General features: G+C 44.2%; 1 protein-coding gene across 1 annotated transcript in view; it reads right to left on the reverse strand.

Annotated features, from left to right (window-relative positions):
- Positions 1–18,126, reverse strand: part of LOC103715506 (pentatricopeptide repeat-containing protein At4g21880, mitochondrial-like) — a 74,551-nt gene that overhangs the window by 41,364 nt on the left and 15,061 nt on the right. The window contains 3 exon segments of the mRNA XM_039116528.1: positions 3,892–3,987; positions 5,111–5,224; positions 7,676–7,783. Coding sequence (XP_038972456.1) covers positions 3,892–3,987; positions 5,111–5,224; positions 7,676–7,783 — 318 coding nt within the window.

Genomic DNA, 18,126 nt, shown 5'->3' on the forward strand with positions numbered 1-18,126 from the left:
ATAACATAATAACCATTCACTCGAGAACTATAATAATAGACCGATAAAAAAAAAAATTGATAGCCTCCATAAAGTTTTTATGAACGTACAAAATATAAAGCTATTCCCGCAGAATATTTTTTTAATATACCAAATACTTATGGAGATAATAAACCAGGGTAGTAGGAAACAAAACAAGCACTGGTAAGCCACTATCTTCAAAAGACAATAAACCCGGGTATCTGGAAACAGTATGAGCACTAGTTATGAAGTTTGTCCAGAAAACTAGAAACAAGTTTCTGGGCCATTTAAGAGTGGATGATAGAGCAATGATCTAGAGCTGCATAGGTGGAATTTTTTAACAAAACAGTATAAAATGGAACAGCTTGGAAGCCTATGTGTTGGAAGGAATGATACTGAAACATAAGTAGAAACATCAAGGATATATACAATATATGTGTGTTAGTCTCTGTGAGTACAGAGAGAGCGAAAGAGGTTTTAAGAGATACTTACAAGCCAATAGCTATATTATTAGAATTATTATAAAAAACAGCTTTCCTAAAAAACTATAGACTATAGGAGGGAACAGAAAAGAATTACGTAAGGGAAAAAGATGGACAAATCAACATAAGCTAGAAGAGTGAAAAAATTATTTATCGTGTTGTTTTAAGCAAGGTATGCGGTACCAGTACCGACACCTGTATTGATTGGCCGGCGGTACGATACGGCATCGTGCCGTTCTGGCACGTACTGATAAAGAAAATCTGGCAAGGGAGGGGGAGAGGGAGAAGGAGAGAGTGGGGAGAGGTAGAAGGAGAGAGAGGAAGAGAGGGAGGGAGAGGGAGAGATGCCAGGAGAGGGAGAGAGAAGGGGCTTGAAAGCCCTCCTCTCCTTCTTAGCTTCTCCGCAGGGGCTGCAGGGGGCACCCTTGTTTCGTCGGCACCCCTATTTCAAAACGAAATAGGGGCTCTGGTTTCGAAACAAAGGCTCCGGCTCCGCCCTAAATTTTTTTTTGAGTATCCATCTGATTTCACTTCAAAAATCACAAAAAAAATATTAGGGTAGGGGCCCCTATTTTGTTTAGAAATAGGGATGCCCCTGCAGCCCCTACAAAGAAGCTGAGGAGAAGAGGACTTTCGAGCCCCCTCTCCCTCTCTCTTTCTCTCTCTCTCTTTTCCTCTCTCCTTCTCCCTCTCTCCTATTTCGCCGGATTTCTCGAACCAAAGAGCAGAACCATGCCGATCCACCCTAAGTACGTCCTAAATCGGACGGTTCAAGGCGGTAGAGCATTCCTTGGTTAAGTGTTTAATGGTAATAAGAGCAATTAGCCCACTAACACATTTGGGTTGGTGATGCACCCTAACTCTGAACCAAAGGACTAATCTTGTATTAAAATAAAAGGACCAAACCAAAGACCAAGATGTAATACAAGCTTCATTGGATAAGTTATATGCTTCTAGCCATCTAATGTATCACAAGGTTGTTTTGACCTGTTTGTCATCCAACACAGCTCATGATTTTTCAAGGCCAATTAAGTTATGGGATCCAAGCGATCTTACATAGCATCTGATTCTATGAATTGTTTTAAACGTAGCACTTTTATTTTGAGTCGGATTAGATTATGGAGGGGTATGGGTAAAGAAGTCAGTTCAAGAAAGTAAGATATATTTAGCAACTTAGAATATATGGTCATTGAAAGAGAAACTGATGGAACTAAAAGGTATAATACCTAGGAGGAGAGCTAACATAGCTTGCCTGCAAATGGATAGGAGGAAAAAAAGAAGGCAGTTGGTAGGGCAAATTATAAATTTTGGTACATAGGGAAATACAAAAATGGAGTAGGAACTATTGTAGATAAGAGTTTAAAAGATTGACGATATTAAGAAAGTAGGAGATACAATAATCTTGATAAAATTGGTCTTAAAGGAGAAGTTCGTTAATATTATTCATGTTTATGCTCCTTAAATAGGATTGTATGATGCTACAAAGTAATGCTTTTAGGACTTGGATGGATTAATTCAAGAGTTTCCTAGTAGAGAAAAGATATTTATCGGAGGAGATTTGAATGGATATATGGGAAATATAGTGTAGGTTTTGAAAGAATGCATGAAAGGTACAGTATCAGACATAAAGACGAGGAAGGAGATGCAATTTTGGATTTTGCAGTGGTATATGACCCATATTAGCTCATACTTTCTTTAAAAAGAAGGATCCTCACTTGATAACTTTTAAATATAGGTTTAATACTAGTCAAATAGATTTAGATTGATCGAGCTTTATGTAAAAATTGTAAGGTTATATTGCATACGAGTTTACCCAGCCAATACGACAAGTTATACTTTATGGTGCAAAATGTTAGGCAATTAAAAAATAACATGTGCACGAGATGAGTGTGATCAAAATGAGAATGTGGAGATGGATGTATGGTAATACAAGAAAAGATGGAATAAGAATGAAATCGTTCGTAAAAAGATAAAAGTAACCCCAATTGAGGACAAATTGAGAGACCACTTACATAGTTTGGACATGTACAACATAGGCTAAGGGATACATTAGTGTGAACGAGTGATTTGATACATGTAAAAAGAAAGAGGGTAGAGATAGACCGAAAATCATATGGGATAAAGTAGTAAGGAAAAACTTAATATTATTTCATTGTTCAGAAATTGTGGCCCTAAATAGAGTGGCATGGGAAAAAAGGATTCATGTAGCCGACTCTAACTAGTTTGGGATGAAGGCTTAGTTGAGTTGAGTTCAGTTGTATTCAAGTTTTGAACATTAGAATTGAATGACCATTTATTGAAGAGTTTAAAGTGAGTTTCTTCTCTTATCTAATGTGTAGCCATATAGAATAGTACAATGAAATGCTACAGACTATGTTGAAAATCTTGTTGTTGATTCCAAGGGCTAGGAAAGTGAACCTAGAGAATTCATGTAGCAAATTTCATGCAAAAAAAAACAAAGAGTACTTCTCTTGGTTCACCTTATTCTTTTTATATCTATTTCTTTTTTTACTTCCGTATTTAATCAACTTTCCTAAATCCCTTATTTTATTTTAATCCATTAGCTATTGTTAACTTTTTTTCTAAATTAGATTAATAAGGGCAAGAGAGAAAAGAGCACTACATCCAAGTCAAAACAACATACAATGATAGATTGGTTGCCTCAAAATTAGATGAAGATGCTTGTGCATAGCATCTGCTTTTATTTTGGTTGTAAATTAATAAATCCATGACTAAAATTTTCTTCAACACCTACTTCATTCCAGATGCCAATTTAGCATGCTATCACCATAGAATTTAAACCCTAACTGAAATATGGGTCTAAAGGGTGAAGAACATGTTAAGAAAAAGGATTGCATCAGGTTATATTAGTATTAACATATGGGGACATAAAGGAAAGAAAGCAATTAGAACCCAATCTGGTGCCAATTTTAGTTAGCAGTCATATAAATAGCTTTTCTATTATCATCATCACATTTTGATATTTATCAGGATAATATTTATCCAACTCCCCCCCCACCCTATGTTCTTAATGTATAATACTTTGTACATAGCCTGTCCTAAACCTAGATAAAGGAGCATTGCTGTAGGTTCATGGCCAGCATAAAATTATAGTCACATTCTATGACCATGAAACCTGAAAAAAAACGACATTAGGATGTTCCCTACTAGCTATGCGAAACCAAGCAGAAATGAAGATAAGGATTCATGCAGCTGACCCAATTATACTGTGATTAAGGCTTAGTTGAGTTGAGTTTCAGCATAATATTCATCTAGGAACGCCAAGGGAAATCAACTCTTGTATCAAAATGGGCATAATTTGTGCTGAAATAAAGATAGAAAGAGGGTACACCAAATCACCGACGAACAAAAATAATGTGGCATGTTGCAATAGGAAGACTAAACTTACATCTTTTATCTTCATGCACAAACTTATCATGCTTTTGAAGGTGTCTCCTTTTGGTTTCAAGTTATGCCGCTGCATCAGTGAGTAAATAGGATGGACCTAAGGTCAAACATTGTAGCACTTCAATTAGAATATATCAAGATTAACAAACTTCATGAAACATGAGAAATGAGTTGTGAGTGCATGTGTGTGTGTTTAACCGCTGCAGTAGTAAACTTCCATTCAAGTAGATAAATCAAAACAGTATTTTAAACAACAATTAGTATGAATTAAAGCATGAAATCTATTAAGTCAATTGAAAAGGAAATAAAAGAAAAGAAAATATGACATCAAAAATTCAACTGCAGTTAATTAACAATTAGGATCAAAACATGGAAAAAGTAGCATGCCTAAAGGGTTTTTTTGCTTCTTTAAGATAACTTGTTTTGTTAATGTTGGCATTGACAAAATCCTTCCAATATATGTTGGAAAATTAACTTCTAATTTGCCAAACAAAGCATTGGAAAAATAAACATTTTTCTGAAAGCATGGAGATTACTTTTTCCTTTTCCGAACCACCAGAATTCTAACAACCAAGCAACCAAAAACTAACTTTTCCTTTTCAAGTATTTCTTTTTCATCTTCCTTTTCCACAAGTTTCGCAACCAAACAGACCCTAACTGACACTAATGTCACTGTAAATGAAAGCAAAACGAAGAGATTTTTAGTAGCAAGAAATACCCTCTATCATCACATTTCCCCCAAAAGCCTTGTCTTTCCTAGAACTCTTCTTATGATGTGTGGGCTCATTCCTGTGGGACACCTAGATTTGCAAGCACTTGGCACCACATGTCCAGCAGAATCATACAGTGGATATTTATGTGACACAAGGATTGAGGTGCTGGCCCTGCAATGCCATGCCACAACAAGCATGTGCGAACACATGCCATGTGTCAGCACCTGCATGTGGCATGAGGCATGCTGTGCTGATCAGTGAATGGCAGAGGTGCCGGAACCAGCTTCTCAATCCTTGATGTAATACTCTGTTCCTATAGAAATCTATGATGCATTTTCAATGATCACATGTGTTATCTCTGAACCAACAAGCTACAGCTATGAATATTGAGCAAAAGCATCTAGATTTTACATGAATATAGTTATGGACTAGAAATCCACGTAAAGATAAAATCCAGTAACGGGAATTATGTTAAATCATTAGCATAATGTAAGAATCAAAACATACCATGTTAAGTTCGCAACATTGCTCGCAAGCATGCAATATTGGATGGAAAGATTCAATTGGTACATTTAAACAAGAATGACACATACGGTCAGCTATATCAAGGGCTGCATCAACCTGCGATAAGTCATTACAAATGAGTTAGCAATAGGATAAAAAAACAAGGAAAGAAAAAGGAAAAAACATAGGATGGGAGCAAAAGTTTAGGAAAAAATAATTTCAGAGAAAAAAAAAGGGTGCAAGAAACATGAATAGTATGTTTCTACATGCAGATTTGTGCATGTGAATTTATAAGATGATCAATATTTAAAGTTACAGTACATCGAAGACTTCACAATGTACTAAAGGCAATAAGCTATCTTCTATGCTCTGATTATCTGAAACATGTAGCAGTAAGATGAAAAGGAGCAAAAACAACCACATGCACAAGTTCATGCATACACATGCACAAACAGACATGTGGACACAAACATGCACACATGCATGCATGCCTATTAATATTTAGCAGTTCTAATCATGATCCATAACCATAACCAACAAGCCTTGACCTGACCATCTGCGGTCAGCTAGAAGAAAACTTGCTCAACAATTATTACTCGTCACACTACTTGTGGTGTAATTGCAGACTTTCTGGATATTTCTGACAACTTCCATCAATTTTAGCTTGGGTCTCTGCCTCCACTATCTTTTAACAAAGTTTTAAACCATCCTTACTAGAGACTCCTCGTATCTTATACAATGACACAATACCTAACATGATATCATATGCATGATTAGTGAGTTCAACAAATAATTCATCAACACAGACTTCACAAATGAGGACTCCTAAAGTCAACACCAAATAGTTGGGACATAATGGCTATAATTATGGTTACATAAATGAATAAATGCCTTAAATGCAGAAATTAAAAGAACACAATTCTCTTTCTAATACGGTAATAGATATTGTAAAGAATTACAAAAATGTAAGCTAGCATGCTTTTTTCGGGCAAGCATGATAGTTCATGATATTATGAAAGAATCTCAGTATCATATCATTTAAGCAGTAGTCTTCACAGTGAAAAGATTAAAAATTAATTATGTCGATCAGTGGAATACATCCACTGCTGTCCTAACCACAAAAGTTTTAAGCATCTAATTGTTTTTACCAGCATGCTTGGCAAAGTATAAGGCCAATACACCTTCGTACAAATAAGAAAAAAATCAAAAAGAAAAATATGTATTAAGTGGTACAGGAACAGTATGAGGCTGATATGCCTCGATACATCACCATATAAGGTGGTATGCCTCAACATAGTGCAATACAGGACAATTAGGGCCCAATTAACAAAAACCAAACCGGAGATTCCCCTGTACCAATCACCAGCTGATACAGCATAGTACGGGTGCTTCAAGGATGGTATACTCGAGTCTCGAATCCTTGAATACAGGTGGTATTCTGATAAAAAGATGTAGGTAACTCATTCTACCAGATATTGTCCTTCCCTAAGGTATCTCTATTTCGACTTTCATGAAATGAATGAAGCAACAACTTGCAAACTTTTATTGTGTTGTTTAATGAACTCCTTCAGTAGAGTTCTCATTTGATAATTGCTTGAAGTAGCATTCCATCTTTAATTTTCTCGTCTTTCACTAATATCCTATTATCCTCATTCTTGGTGTGTTGAACTTAATCTACATATACAGTTTTCTTCTCTCACATCCTAGTAAAGTACAGAATCCTTTTCTACCTTCATATGAATATGACTTACCATATATATATATATTATCATAGCTGCATTTTAACATCTCTTGCTTTTGGCATCCTTGTTAATATAGTTAAACTGTCAATGACTTTGACATCACTTGCTTGTTCTTTGTTATTCCCGAAAAAGGAAGCATCTTTTCCTTAAATGCCTTAAGTATCTAAACTTCCATCATGAAGTTTCTTTCAAAGTCTTCAAGATTAATTGTTGTTCACTATAAATTTGAATTCCTTTTGTAGGTACATTCATCTTTAGAGCATAGCTTATCATACCCTAAAGGAAGCCTTCTTTCCCACAAATCTCTTTTGTATCCCATATTCCATTATCAATTTTTTTTTCAAATTTTTTCAAGGTTATTTGTCCTTCACCATCCAATATGGATACTTTTGCAGTTATATTCATTTTTGTTTTGTAGGACGTGTCTTATTTAAAAAAATAGTGAGCTTAAGGTAATTATCATTGGAAACAGATGTTCAGAGGAGAGATTAATCATAAGTGACAAGTCATATATATGCTCCTCAATATATGAGAGGTGATCACAGCCTTCTGGGATTTCTTTTGGCAAGTCCTAATAGTATATCATTCATAGTAACTCTGTTTCTAAAATTATGAAAATGCTAATCACTGAAAACAAAAAAAAGTTTCAGATAATGTATCATCCGTAGAAGTCATTATGATCTTGAGGAACAAAAAGGGATTTCATCCTAATGTAATACCTCTGTATTCTCCAATTTTACTACCTCGTAAAGTTCTCATAGTATCTGAATTTAAAATATAGCAGCCACACAGAAAATGATTTTTCGGAGATTTACCAGATGCATACCTTAGATAAGTTGCAACAAAGTGTGATGAGTTTGTCAAATGATGCAGTGGAGGGAATCACTTCAAGTTTCTGGTGCAAGTTATTAAATTCTGATATAGTCTCTTCAACCTTCAAAGCAAAATAGCTCCATAAGGACAAGCTAAGAAGCCAAATAAGAAGAGGAGAGAATTATGCAGCTACAGCTATTGGCAAAATTGTTGAAAATACATAGACCTCATGCTCAACCAAATTACTTAAAAGAAGAACAACACAATAATTGTGATTTTTCTAGTGATAAAAGGGGTTAGCTCACATTCTAATGAAAAACTCAAGACCAATATATTGTAAAGGGTTACAAACACTACCCACAAGAGAATCTACATAAAATCTGATAAGTTGAAGGAACTTATAGTAACATGATTTCTCGTTCCACATGTACATTACGGATATATGCATTCAAGTTAATGAAATGTAACATTTCTTATGAGAAAAGTATATACATATCATTAGAAAGACACAAAGTGATAAACCGTGTAAATCACTGTATCTAGGGCTAGAAATGGCCTATGCTAGGCCGGCTTTGGATCGGGCCTTGGGTCAGTTCAAGACTGTTAAAGTCGGGCTCGGGCCTAAAAAATAGTGCTCAAATAAATTCCAGGTCATGCTCGAGCAAATGCTTAGACCAGCCCAAGCCTGAGCTCCACTTCTGGCCTGAAGCTAGACTAGTAACCCAGCCTTATTCAAGCCCAAATTCATTATTACTATCTTCTTTTTTTTTTTGCTTAAAACAGGTGCTTCATACAGTACGTGTGTGAATACACCCAATAAGATCAAAATACAGTAACTCACGGAGTGCCAATGGCAACTCCCCCTCCCCCGACCAAAGGGCATACCCCGAATGGTGGGCCACGTAGGCAGCTACCCAATCGGCTGCCCCGTTGGCCTCCCTGAATACATGCTTGGCCTGGATGGCCATCCCATCTCTCATCATCACCACGATATCGCGGATCAAAGGGTGGTCTGTGCCCTCACCCCTCAACCCCCTCTGAATCCACCCGATGACAGTGGCTGAGTCACCCTCCAACATAATCGAGCTGGCCTGCAGCACAATCCGTGCATGACGAAGGCCTGCCCAGGCTGCCCGCAGCTCTGCTCCGGGGACCGATGTATCAAACAACTGGTAGCCACCTGCGGCTACCGCCCTAGCGTGCGAGTCCCGTTTGACAAAACCTGCACCGCCCCGCGTGCCGCCATCCAAAACCGATCCATCGAAGTTGACCCTTGAGGAAGCTCGGGGTGGGGGCTCCCAGGTGAAAAATACCATCCGAGGAGCTGCCGAAGCAAGAGGGAAACCCCAGGTGTCCCAAGCTGTCAAAGGTCAGTCTGTAGATAGGGTGGGCTTGATCTCTGTGGCCTGTGCCCGAGCAAGCTCTGCCACAAACCTCGGTGACATCCTGCGCTCGCCAAGAGTACGAGCATTCCTAGCCAATTAAATCTGATACACTGTGCAAGTCGCTCTGATACCCTACTCGCGAGTCTGTGAACTGGCTAACCACTGTCGTATCACCCTGAGAAACTGTAGTCGCGCACTCCACGCTCTCTGCGGGATCCCAGTCCACTACCATGTTGCCCTCGCCCATGTACACTGGAAGAGCACATGGTCCACTGACTCCTCAGCTCCACACTTCTCACACTCTACCGGGACCCCCCAGCCACGCCTGCTCAGCTCTGCTCTCGTCGGAAGGCGGTCCCAGCATATCTTCCATAGGAAGAGAGCTACCCTCGGGTGAAGTCCCGACCTCCAAGTCCAGGTGCAGTCCGGCCCCGGCTCGTGCTCCGCCTGAATAATGCGGAAGAGATCTCCTAGTCTGACACTGGCCCGGCTCGAGGTGCCCCACACCCTGACGTCCGGCCCCCCACATTCGGGTAACGGAAGGGACCGAATCCTCGCAGCTAGGTGTGCCCCAAACAACAACCTGAGTCTGGCCTCATCCCACTCTGCCCCTCCTGGGACTAGGAGGTCACACACCCGTAGCCCCTCCACTGCCTCGGTGTCAACCATAATCGGCCAGCAACTCAGGGGAAGGGAGTCCACCCATGAATCGCCGGTCACATCAATACTCCGGCCGTCTCCAATCGAACACCTAGTATGCACCAATACAGATGGCATGTACCTCCTGATCTCGCGCCACATGAAGGAGACTCGACGCCCCCCCACCGCCACTGAAACCCCCCGACCATATCTAGCTGCCATCACCTGACTCCAGAGGCCATGTGGCTCTAACAAGAACCGAGCCACGTGCCGAGCAAGGAACGCCTCGCGCCTCACTATGAGGGACTGCACCCCCAAGCCACCCTCGTCGGTAGGAAGGCACACCTGCTCCCATGCCACCAGGTGCACTCCGTGACCTCCACCGTATGACCCCCACAAGAAGCTCCGAAGAAGGCGCTCGATCTTCAACAGAACCGTCTTCGGAACCACTATGTTGGCCATAAGATACACCGGTATGGATCCCAGCACCGCTCTAACCAGTGTCACTCTCCCCAGCATGGATAGGGAGGACGCCCTCCATCCCTCCAACCTGCTCTGGACTCGCTGCACCAAACCCGAGCACTCCGCCACCCGTAGCCTCCGGCCAGTAATAGGAACACCTAGGTAGGTGAGCGCCCCCTCCTGCTCTGGTATCTGCAGTATCACTCTGATCTCCTGTCTGACTCTGCTCTCCGTGCTGGGGCTGAAAGAAATGGTAGACTTAAGCAAATTCACTCTCTGGCCGAACGCCGCGCAGTAGTCTGCCACCACCCTGCGGAGAACCCAAGCGTCTGAAGTCCGTGCCCTGGTCAAAAAAAGACAGTCATCAGCAAAAAGTAAATGGGAGATAGGTCGAGCCCCCGGGGCTGGGATATAGGCCTCCAGCTCCCAGCTAGCGCACACCCTCTCCAAAGACCGTGACAAGATATCAGCACAGATAATAAACAAGGGGATAAGGGACATCCTTGTCGTAATCCTAAGGTGGACTCAAAGAAAGATGACGGTGTGTCGTTGACCAAGATAGAAAATTTTGGCCCACGGACACACCCCATCACCCAATCAGTCCACTGCCTGGGGAAACCGTAAGCCTCCAACGCCCGCTGAAGAAAACTTCACCTGATCCTGTCATAAGCCCGCTCCATATCCAGCTTGACTGCCATTAGGCTGTGCCGCTTCGAAACTCGCCGAAGATCCCACATCATTTTCTGGGCCAACATAACATTGTGAGAAATATTTCTGCCAACCACAAAAGCCCCCTGCTCCTGGCTAATGATGTCAGGTACGAGGGGCTTCATCCTGCCCACCATAATTCTTGCCACAACCTTGTATAAGGTTGTGCACAAGCTGATAGGACGAAAGTGACAGGGCTCGGTCGCATTCTGACGCTTAGGTATGAGCGTGATGAAGGTAGCCTTCCAACCCACAGGCATAGCTACCTGGGTAAAGAAGCACTGAATAGCCTCCACCACCGCTGGTCGGATAATACTCCAGTACTGCCGAAAGAAGAAAGGGGGAAAGCCATCAGGTCCAGGGGCCTTGTCCGGAGTCAAGGCCCAGACTGCCTCCTGTACCTCCAGCGCCGACACCGGCCGGATCAAGGATACACTCTCAGCGTCACGAATACTCACATCCACCCTCAGAGGGCGTCCCCATCACTGGCCTCCTCATCCTCCGTCCATCTAGTACGGAAAAAGTCGAGTAAGACCTGACGGATGGCAGGCTCGCCCTCCACTCGATGTCCGGACCCATCTCGCAGAGAGTGAATCATGCTCCTCCGTCTCCGTATAACCGTAGTCCGATGGAAGAACCTAGTATTACGATCCCCCTCGCTTACCCACTGCACCCGAGATTTCTGACGCCAGAAAATCTCATGTTGACGTAACAATGAGTGGTGAATCGCGAGCAGTCCCCGGAGATCAGCCATATCGACCTCTGGGAGCATACCCCCTAGGTCTTCCTTTGCAACTCGACGATCGAGGACTCTACGCCCTCCAATCGCCGGAAAATATTACCCACAACCTCACGGTTCCATCGGCGAAGGCGCCTTTTAGTCAACTCAAGTTTGCGTGAGACCCGTTGCATGGCATCTCCATGCACCGGGACCCGCCACGCGTCGCGAACCATATCCCAAGACTGGGGGTACGACAGCCAAACCTTCTCAAAGCGAAAGGGGCTGTGATGCGTAAGACCCGATGAGGTGGAGAGTAGCAATGGGCAATGGTCCGAGGCAATCCGAGGCAGGTGGCTGACCCGGCCAGTGGAAAATTGGAGGATCCAATCAGGGGATGCAAAAGCCCTGTCTAATCATTCCCAAACCCTAGCACTGCCCAACTGATTATTGCACCAAGTAAACTGTGGTCCGGAGAAACCTAAGTCTACCAGGCCGTTCCGCGACACAAAGTCGCGGAACTCCCTCCTGTCCGCTCGATCCGTAAAGGCAGCGCCCCCTCGCTTCTCATCCTCACTCAGAATACAGTTGAAGTCACCAATCACTACCATCGGGATACCCTGGGCGGTCAGGTTGGTGATCTCCTGCCAAAGGACTCTCCTAACCCGGTGGTCCGTGCTCGCGTATACACCGCACAGTACCCATGGAGCAGCATCGGGTCTTGATATGACCATGATTACTTGTTGAGAGCAGTTGTGGAAGACATCAATCGTCGCCACACCCCCGCCTCCACAGAACCAAAATCCCTCCCGACAACCCCTGGGAATCAACTGCATAGGTCTCCCAATCCCTCTCCATACGCTGCCTCAATCGACTAAGCCCCTCACCAGATAATCGGGTCTCACAAAGGAAACAGATCTCAGGACAGTGGATCTGCACCAATCGTTTGAACGAAGACATGAAGGACGGCTTGGCCGCCCCCCCGCAATTCCAAGAAAGAATCATCATGGATCACAGTCCACATAGTCGGCCTCAGACTCATCCTCTCCTAAAGTCGCGGGACCATCCTCAGGCTCGGCGCGCAGGTAGCCTCGCTCCTCTCGACCAGGTGCGGCTACGAGCCCCATAACAACTGCCCTGACACGCTGGGCAGCGGTAGAGTGGTCCATCCCCACTCCTGGTGGCATTGCAGCGGCCATGCTCCCCTCCATGTGTGGGGAGGGGTGGCCCCCCACCAAGCACCTACCTGGGGTAGCATCCCTCCGACACACCTGCGGTCAGGACAGGAGGGCCAAAGCAAAAAAACCCCTCCGGCCCACTCCCGAGACCCACATGAGCATCTCAGAGCCGAGTCTCACTCGGCATACCCACCATGGGGGGGTCCTGACCACTGACCTGAGGGAAACCCCAGACCAGCCGCCAACTCCTGACAGGGTGGGCTATACCGGAAAGGGCCTATCATAGGGCCTCCATCCCTGGTCAGCTCATCCTGGGCCAGAGGAGCCGGCTCGAGCCTGTCCCCTGGGCCAGAGGCTAGCTGGGCGCACGAACTGCACATCACCCTGTCCTGTGACCCACCCACCAGCCTGGGCCTGGGGTGCACAAGCCTGCGGGCCTGGCCCATGGCCCGGAAGCATCAGGGCTTGCGGCCCCAATGCGAGATGGGCCTGCCGGGGCCCTGCACAACTGAGGCCTTCGCGCCCCGTTCACGAGCGCGCCCGCAATCATCCGGCCCGCTCGATCAAGTCGGGTACTGGGTCGCCAACCATGGCAACCCGGACCTGGCCGGACAAGGGGGGCCGGAACCAAAAGGTCACCACCACCGGGCCAACGGCGACCGGCGGCGCGCGACCTTCGTTGGCTTTTGCCAACCGTCGGTGTCTGCCGGGGACGCCGGCGAGGTCTGACCAACCACCGGAGGTAGGCGGCTGGGTCCGAGGACGACCCGAGCCCCTTGTCGGAAGCCGATCGTCTCCCCCAGCCCTGAGCGGGCGGTCCTCTCGTGGGACTCGCCTCCGGAGTAGCCACCATCCAAGGGCCATAGACCGGCCCTTGGTTCTCGCTCCTCAGTGGCTGGAGGAGGTTGATCATACCCTTTTCCGGTCCACCGGGTCCGCCGCCCCCGAGGGGGAGCCCCCCGCAGCTCGGCCAGTCGCCGGATGACGACAGGCGGCTGCGCCGTGACCCATTCGCCCACAACCGGGGGCAGACCGCCGGCAAGTTTTCGAAGACGAAAGGCTGCCAACGCACTTTCGTCATTCCTTGGATCAAGACCTCCGGTAACAGGGGCACCGTCTGTGTCAACCGCCACTTTTACCCGGGGCAAAATCCATCGCCCCCTGTTGCTCGGTGACGCCGGTCCACCGCGATCGGCCGTCCCGCCGAGCAGCAATATGGAGATGGTCGAGGGTCGACCAATACTCCGGCGGTAGACGGGGCAGGCGGAGCCACACCAACGCCGTCTTCACCGCCGCATCTCGGGCTCAAATTCGGGACCCATGGCTCATGGCGAGGAGCTGCCCCGCCACCACCCACGGGCCCTCACTCAGGGGCACCGGTCCCGGGTCCTCCGTCGACCGGAACCGGGAGGGCGAGGTAGTCGTCCGCGGTCAGGACGGCCACCACGTCCTTCAGCTTTGCCCGGGTGGCCACATCTTTGGCCAGCCCACTCCGCCGGGGATGCGGCCGGGCCAAAACTGCGAGCCACCAACGCTCGCCCCTTCCCACTTCAGCCAGGCCGCCGCGATCGGCTCCTCCGGTAGGCCGCGAGGCACGTCCGGAAAGCGACGGCTCAGCCGCTCGACTTCCGCGGCCGTGGGCCACTGAGTGACCTACGGCCCCGACCGCGACCAAGCACCGCGCCCAGTTTCAGTAGGCTTACCCGGTCCTCTCGCCGCTCCCTCCGTCGTCTTCTTCATCGGCGCTTTCCCTTTTCGGTCCATGGCACCTGAAAGAAAAGAGTTAGCCAAACAAGAAAAGCGCAGTGGATCGAGGTTCCTCGCCGGCCCGGCGACCAACAGGGGTCTCGCCTGCTCAACGGGAGCCCCGATGCCCTCGCCGACTGGAACCCTCCGCCTTCAAAGACCCCCGATACCCCGCCCCCCATATTACTATCTTCTATCTGGTCTTTTTTTGGGTTGGTTGAGCAAATCGGACCAATTGAGCTAAGATTTCGGATCAATTCGGCCAATTCAGGCAAAGGCCCGGTCTTTCGGCCGACACGGGCAAGTCAGACCCGATTTAGTACCTTGGGGCTAGACCGAGGCTTAGGCTTTGGATCGGGGATTTGGGAAAAAACCAGAAGCACCAAAAAAATCAAGGTTGAGCTCAAGCAAGGGGTGTAGCCCGGCCCGATTCCAGCCCTAGTGAATCAATTGTTGGCTTCCACCCTAACCATTTAGACTATCTAAACTAAACTTTATGGAATTGTATGAGCTCAAACTACATAACTTGATCAGAGTAAAAGAAAATCAAGCAGTTATTTATTCAATCAAATGTGAAAGCTTCTAAGATACATGTTCGATTAAAACCAAAATGCTTTGAGTCAATTTTCAAAAAGAAATGATTTATACAGCTTCAAGAAAATGGGAAGTATTATGGAAACTAGAAGATACTAAGAATGAGTTTAAAATATGGTTTTGGTTTAATTGACTCCAAAAAAAATGATAGTCAAGCTTCAAGAAAATGGGAGGTAATTGTGGCAACTAAGATGCTAAGAATGAGTTTAAAATATGGTTTTTGGTTTAATAATATAACTAGCATTTTTATGAAGTTCATATATTTCAGGATGTGTAGAACAAAAAGCCAAAAATCTAAACGTATCACTTGACTATGTCAAAATGTATGAGGGTATTTCCTCAAGTTCTATCCTTATACCTATAAGCAAATAAAAAAAATTTATAGTTTTTACCTTCCAAATTTGAGCTTTTTGTTACTTCAGTTGAACTAATTTAGTGTTAGCTAATTGTCGGTATTCATTACTTACTTCCCTAGTTAGTGTAGCAGATATTACTAGACATTTGTTATCAGCAGTTTAGCCTCTACATTACTTGGACACTCATGGTCCAGCTCAAATAATTCATCTTCGAGATGTATCGGGCAGGTCAATACATCATCCAGACCCAAACTCCAAGATTGAAGTATTGGTGTGTATTGATCATATTGGTGGTGCAAGAGATGTTGACCGGCCCCGTACCGGCCGGTTCAGCTCGTACCGAACCGGATACCGGCTCAGACCAGTCCGATTCGATGTTAAAAAATCGGGTACCGGCCCACGTACCAGTTCCAAATTTTTTTTTGGAACCTTTTGGCATGCGTGAACTCGAAACCAAACCCAATGGTACGGGTTCGGTCCACCTCGGTGCCCACCCGGGTACTGGCGGACCTTGTTGGTGTGTCATTGATCATATTAGTGTGGTATTTGATTCATCAGTGGGTACTAAGCGATACTCCTTCGGTAACCATGTCAATACAGACACATGGCGTGCATCTCAATTTGCTATGCCTAACACCACTAAGCATTACCGATCGATGTGTCGATATATATACTTCTATACCATAATGGGCCATACACCACCGAATAGTAGCGACTGGGTACCAATACAAGTCCATTACCTAAACTTCAACCATTGCATCAAAACTTAGATGGTTGTGATACTCTTCCATTGCAGCTTTTAGACTAGTGGAGAATTTGATTTTCCCATAAAATAGTCCGGCCCAACACAATGACAATAGAAAGGAGCATTATCTTTCCAAAAATTGGTTGAGGATATAGGTTTTTAAAATCGGTAAGGTATTGCATATTAAAATAAATTCATGAGATGCCATATTCCATATATTTGGAAAATCAGATGACAAATATATCAAAAGACTTTAGCGAGTAACATTTTTTAAATATACAACTTAAATGAAATATTTTATATTTTTCCTACATGTTTAGTTAACTCCTTCAGTTCCTCTTGTTGAATCAGATGTGGATACAAGTTTGAATTTGAATTTCACAACCACATCCATGGAAACTAATCAATATGTCTTTCATATTGCTTTGATGCCAGACTTGTTTGGATTGGTAAAAACATTACCAATCTCCAATAGACACATTTAAAGATAACCAAAGTGCAAAAAGAGCATCTTTCTTGAATATATTGTGTTCCAATGCTATATCTTTTGGCACGCTTATTTATGTTTCAACATCCATGCATGTCATATGTCAAGCTTCACAATAGTATGGTGAACGACTACCAGGTTGACTTTTGACCAACATGGGCACAATCCAGGTCTATTGTATGACCCTTACCGCCAGCACCAGTACCATACCATACGAATAAAGTACTAGTACGATGTTGAGATCCGGTTCCATATATGAGCAAAACCAATCCAAATTGATTCAAATTGGGAAGAACCATCCCGTGCCGCTCGGTTCCATACTATACTGACCTGTGACGCCTGATTTCAAGCTATACCATACTGGGCATGAAAAAAAATGTTATATTGGTACCATGTGCATAACATACAATAATGGTCATACCATATTGTAGCGTACCGGTATGGTACCAATACTGGTACAGTGAACATACTTGCTTGAATCTTTCTCATCATATTCCCAAGCCATCAGTTATAACTTTTGTTGAAGTAGATTATTATTTTAATGACCTCTTTTTTTCTTTGTCCTTATTCACAGGGTAAAGGAAGATATCAAGGGGACTTAGGTCAAAATTCTTGACATGTAATATGTTTAAGAGCAAACTAGACCTACATATGCATGTTGAAGAGAGCCACCAATACATGGCATGAGCCAACCGAGTCTCCTCTTCAAGTAAACTGTCATCCAATTCACACAGAGCCCGCATGCCATTCACATTGTTTTGTCCTACATCATACCCATGTACATTTAGCTTAGACCTACTGTTAGTTCTAGGTTTTGGTTTGCTTCTACAGGCCATGAGTCTTGCCATATTCATTAAATGTCCAGTAACTTCTCATCTTATCCTAACTTAGCTTATATGCACTGATGTCCTCATGAAATTTATGATGGGAACAGAAGTGACTGATTGAAGAAGGGCATCTTTACAAATAGAAATTAAACTGTATCATGTTAATCTCCTAATTTGCATGGAGAAAGAAGCATTTGAACAGTAGCCATTGCAAACTATTTGCATGCTCCCAATCCCAAAGTAACCTCCACTAGAGCCACATTTCTAAATGAGGCTTGGTCACAGCCTCACAGGTAAGGAGGGCCTACCCTTAATAATTAACAATAATTTCATCACTTACAGGATAATATTTTAGTAAATTATATTTACATTTCTTCAAATATCTGTCAGTGCTTGCCTTTGAGCATAATTCAACATTATGCGAATATATTCTTTCTATTATCATTAAAATTTTGCACTAGAGTTACCCAATGATCAGATGTTCCCAGACTCCATGAGCTGATTAGTACTGTTTATTATTGCATGTCTCTTTGGCAACAGAAACTTTTTAATGCGGCAACATATATAGACATATTTATGTGGCATTATGCAAGCATTGATGCTTCCAACAAGGATCATA

This window comes from Phoenix dactylifera, unplaced genomic scaffold (genome assembly GCF_009389715.1).
Source record: "Phoenix dactylifera cultivar Barhee BC4 unplaced genomic scaffold, palm_55x_up_171113_PBpolish2nd_filt_p 000100F, whole genome shotgun sequence".
Classification (NCBI taxonomy): domain Eukaryota; kingdom Viridiplantae; phylum Streptophyta; class Magnoliopsida; order Arecales; family Arecaceae; genus Phoenix; species Phoenix dactylifera.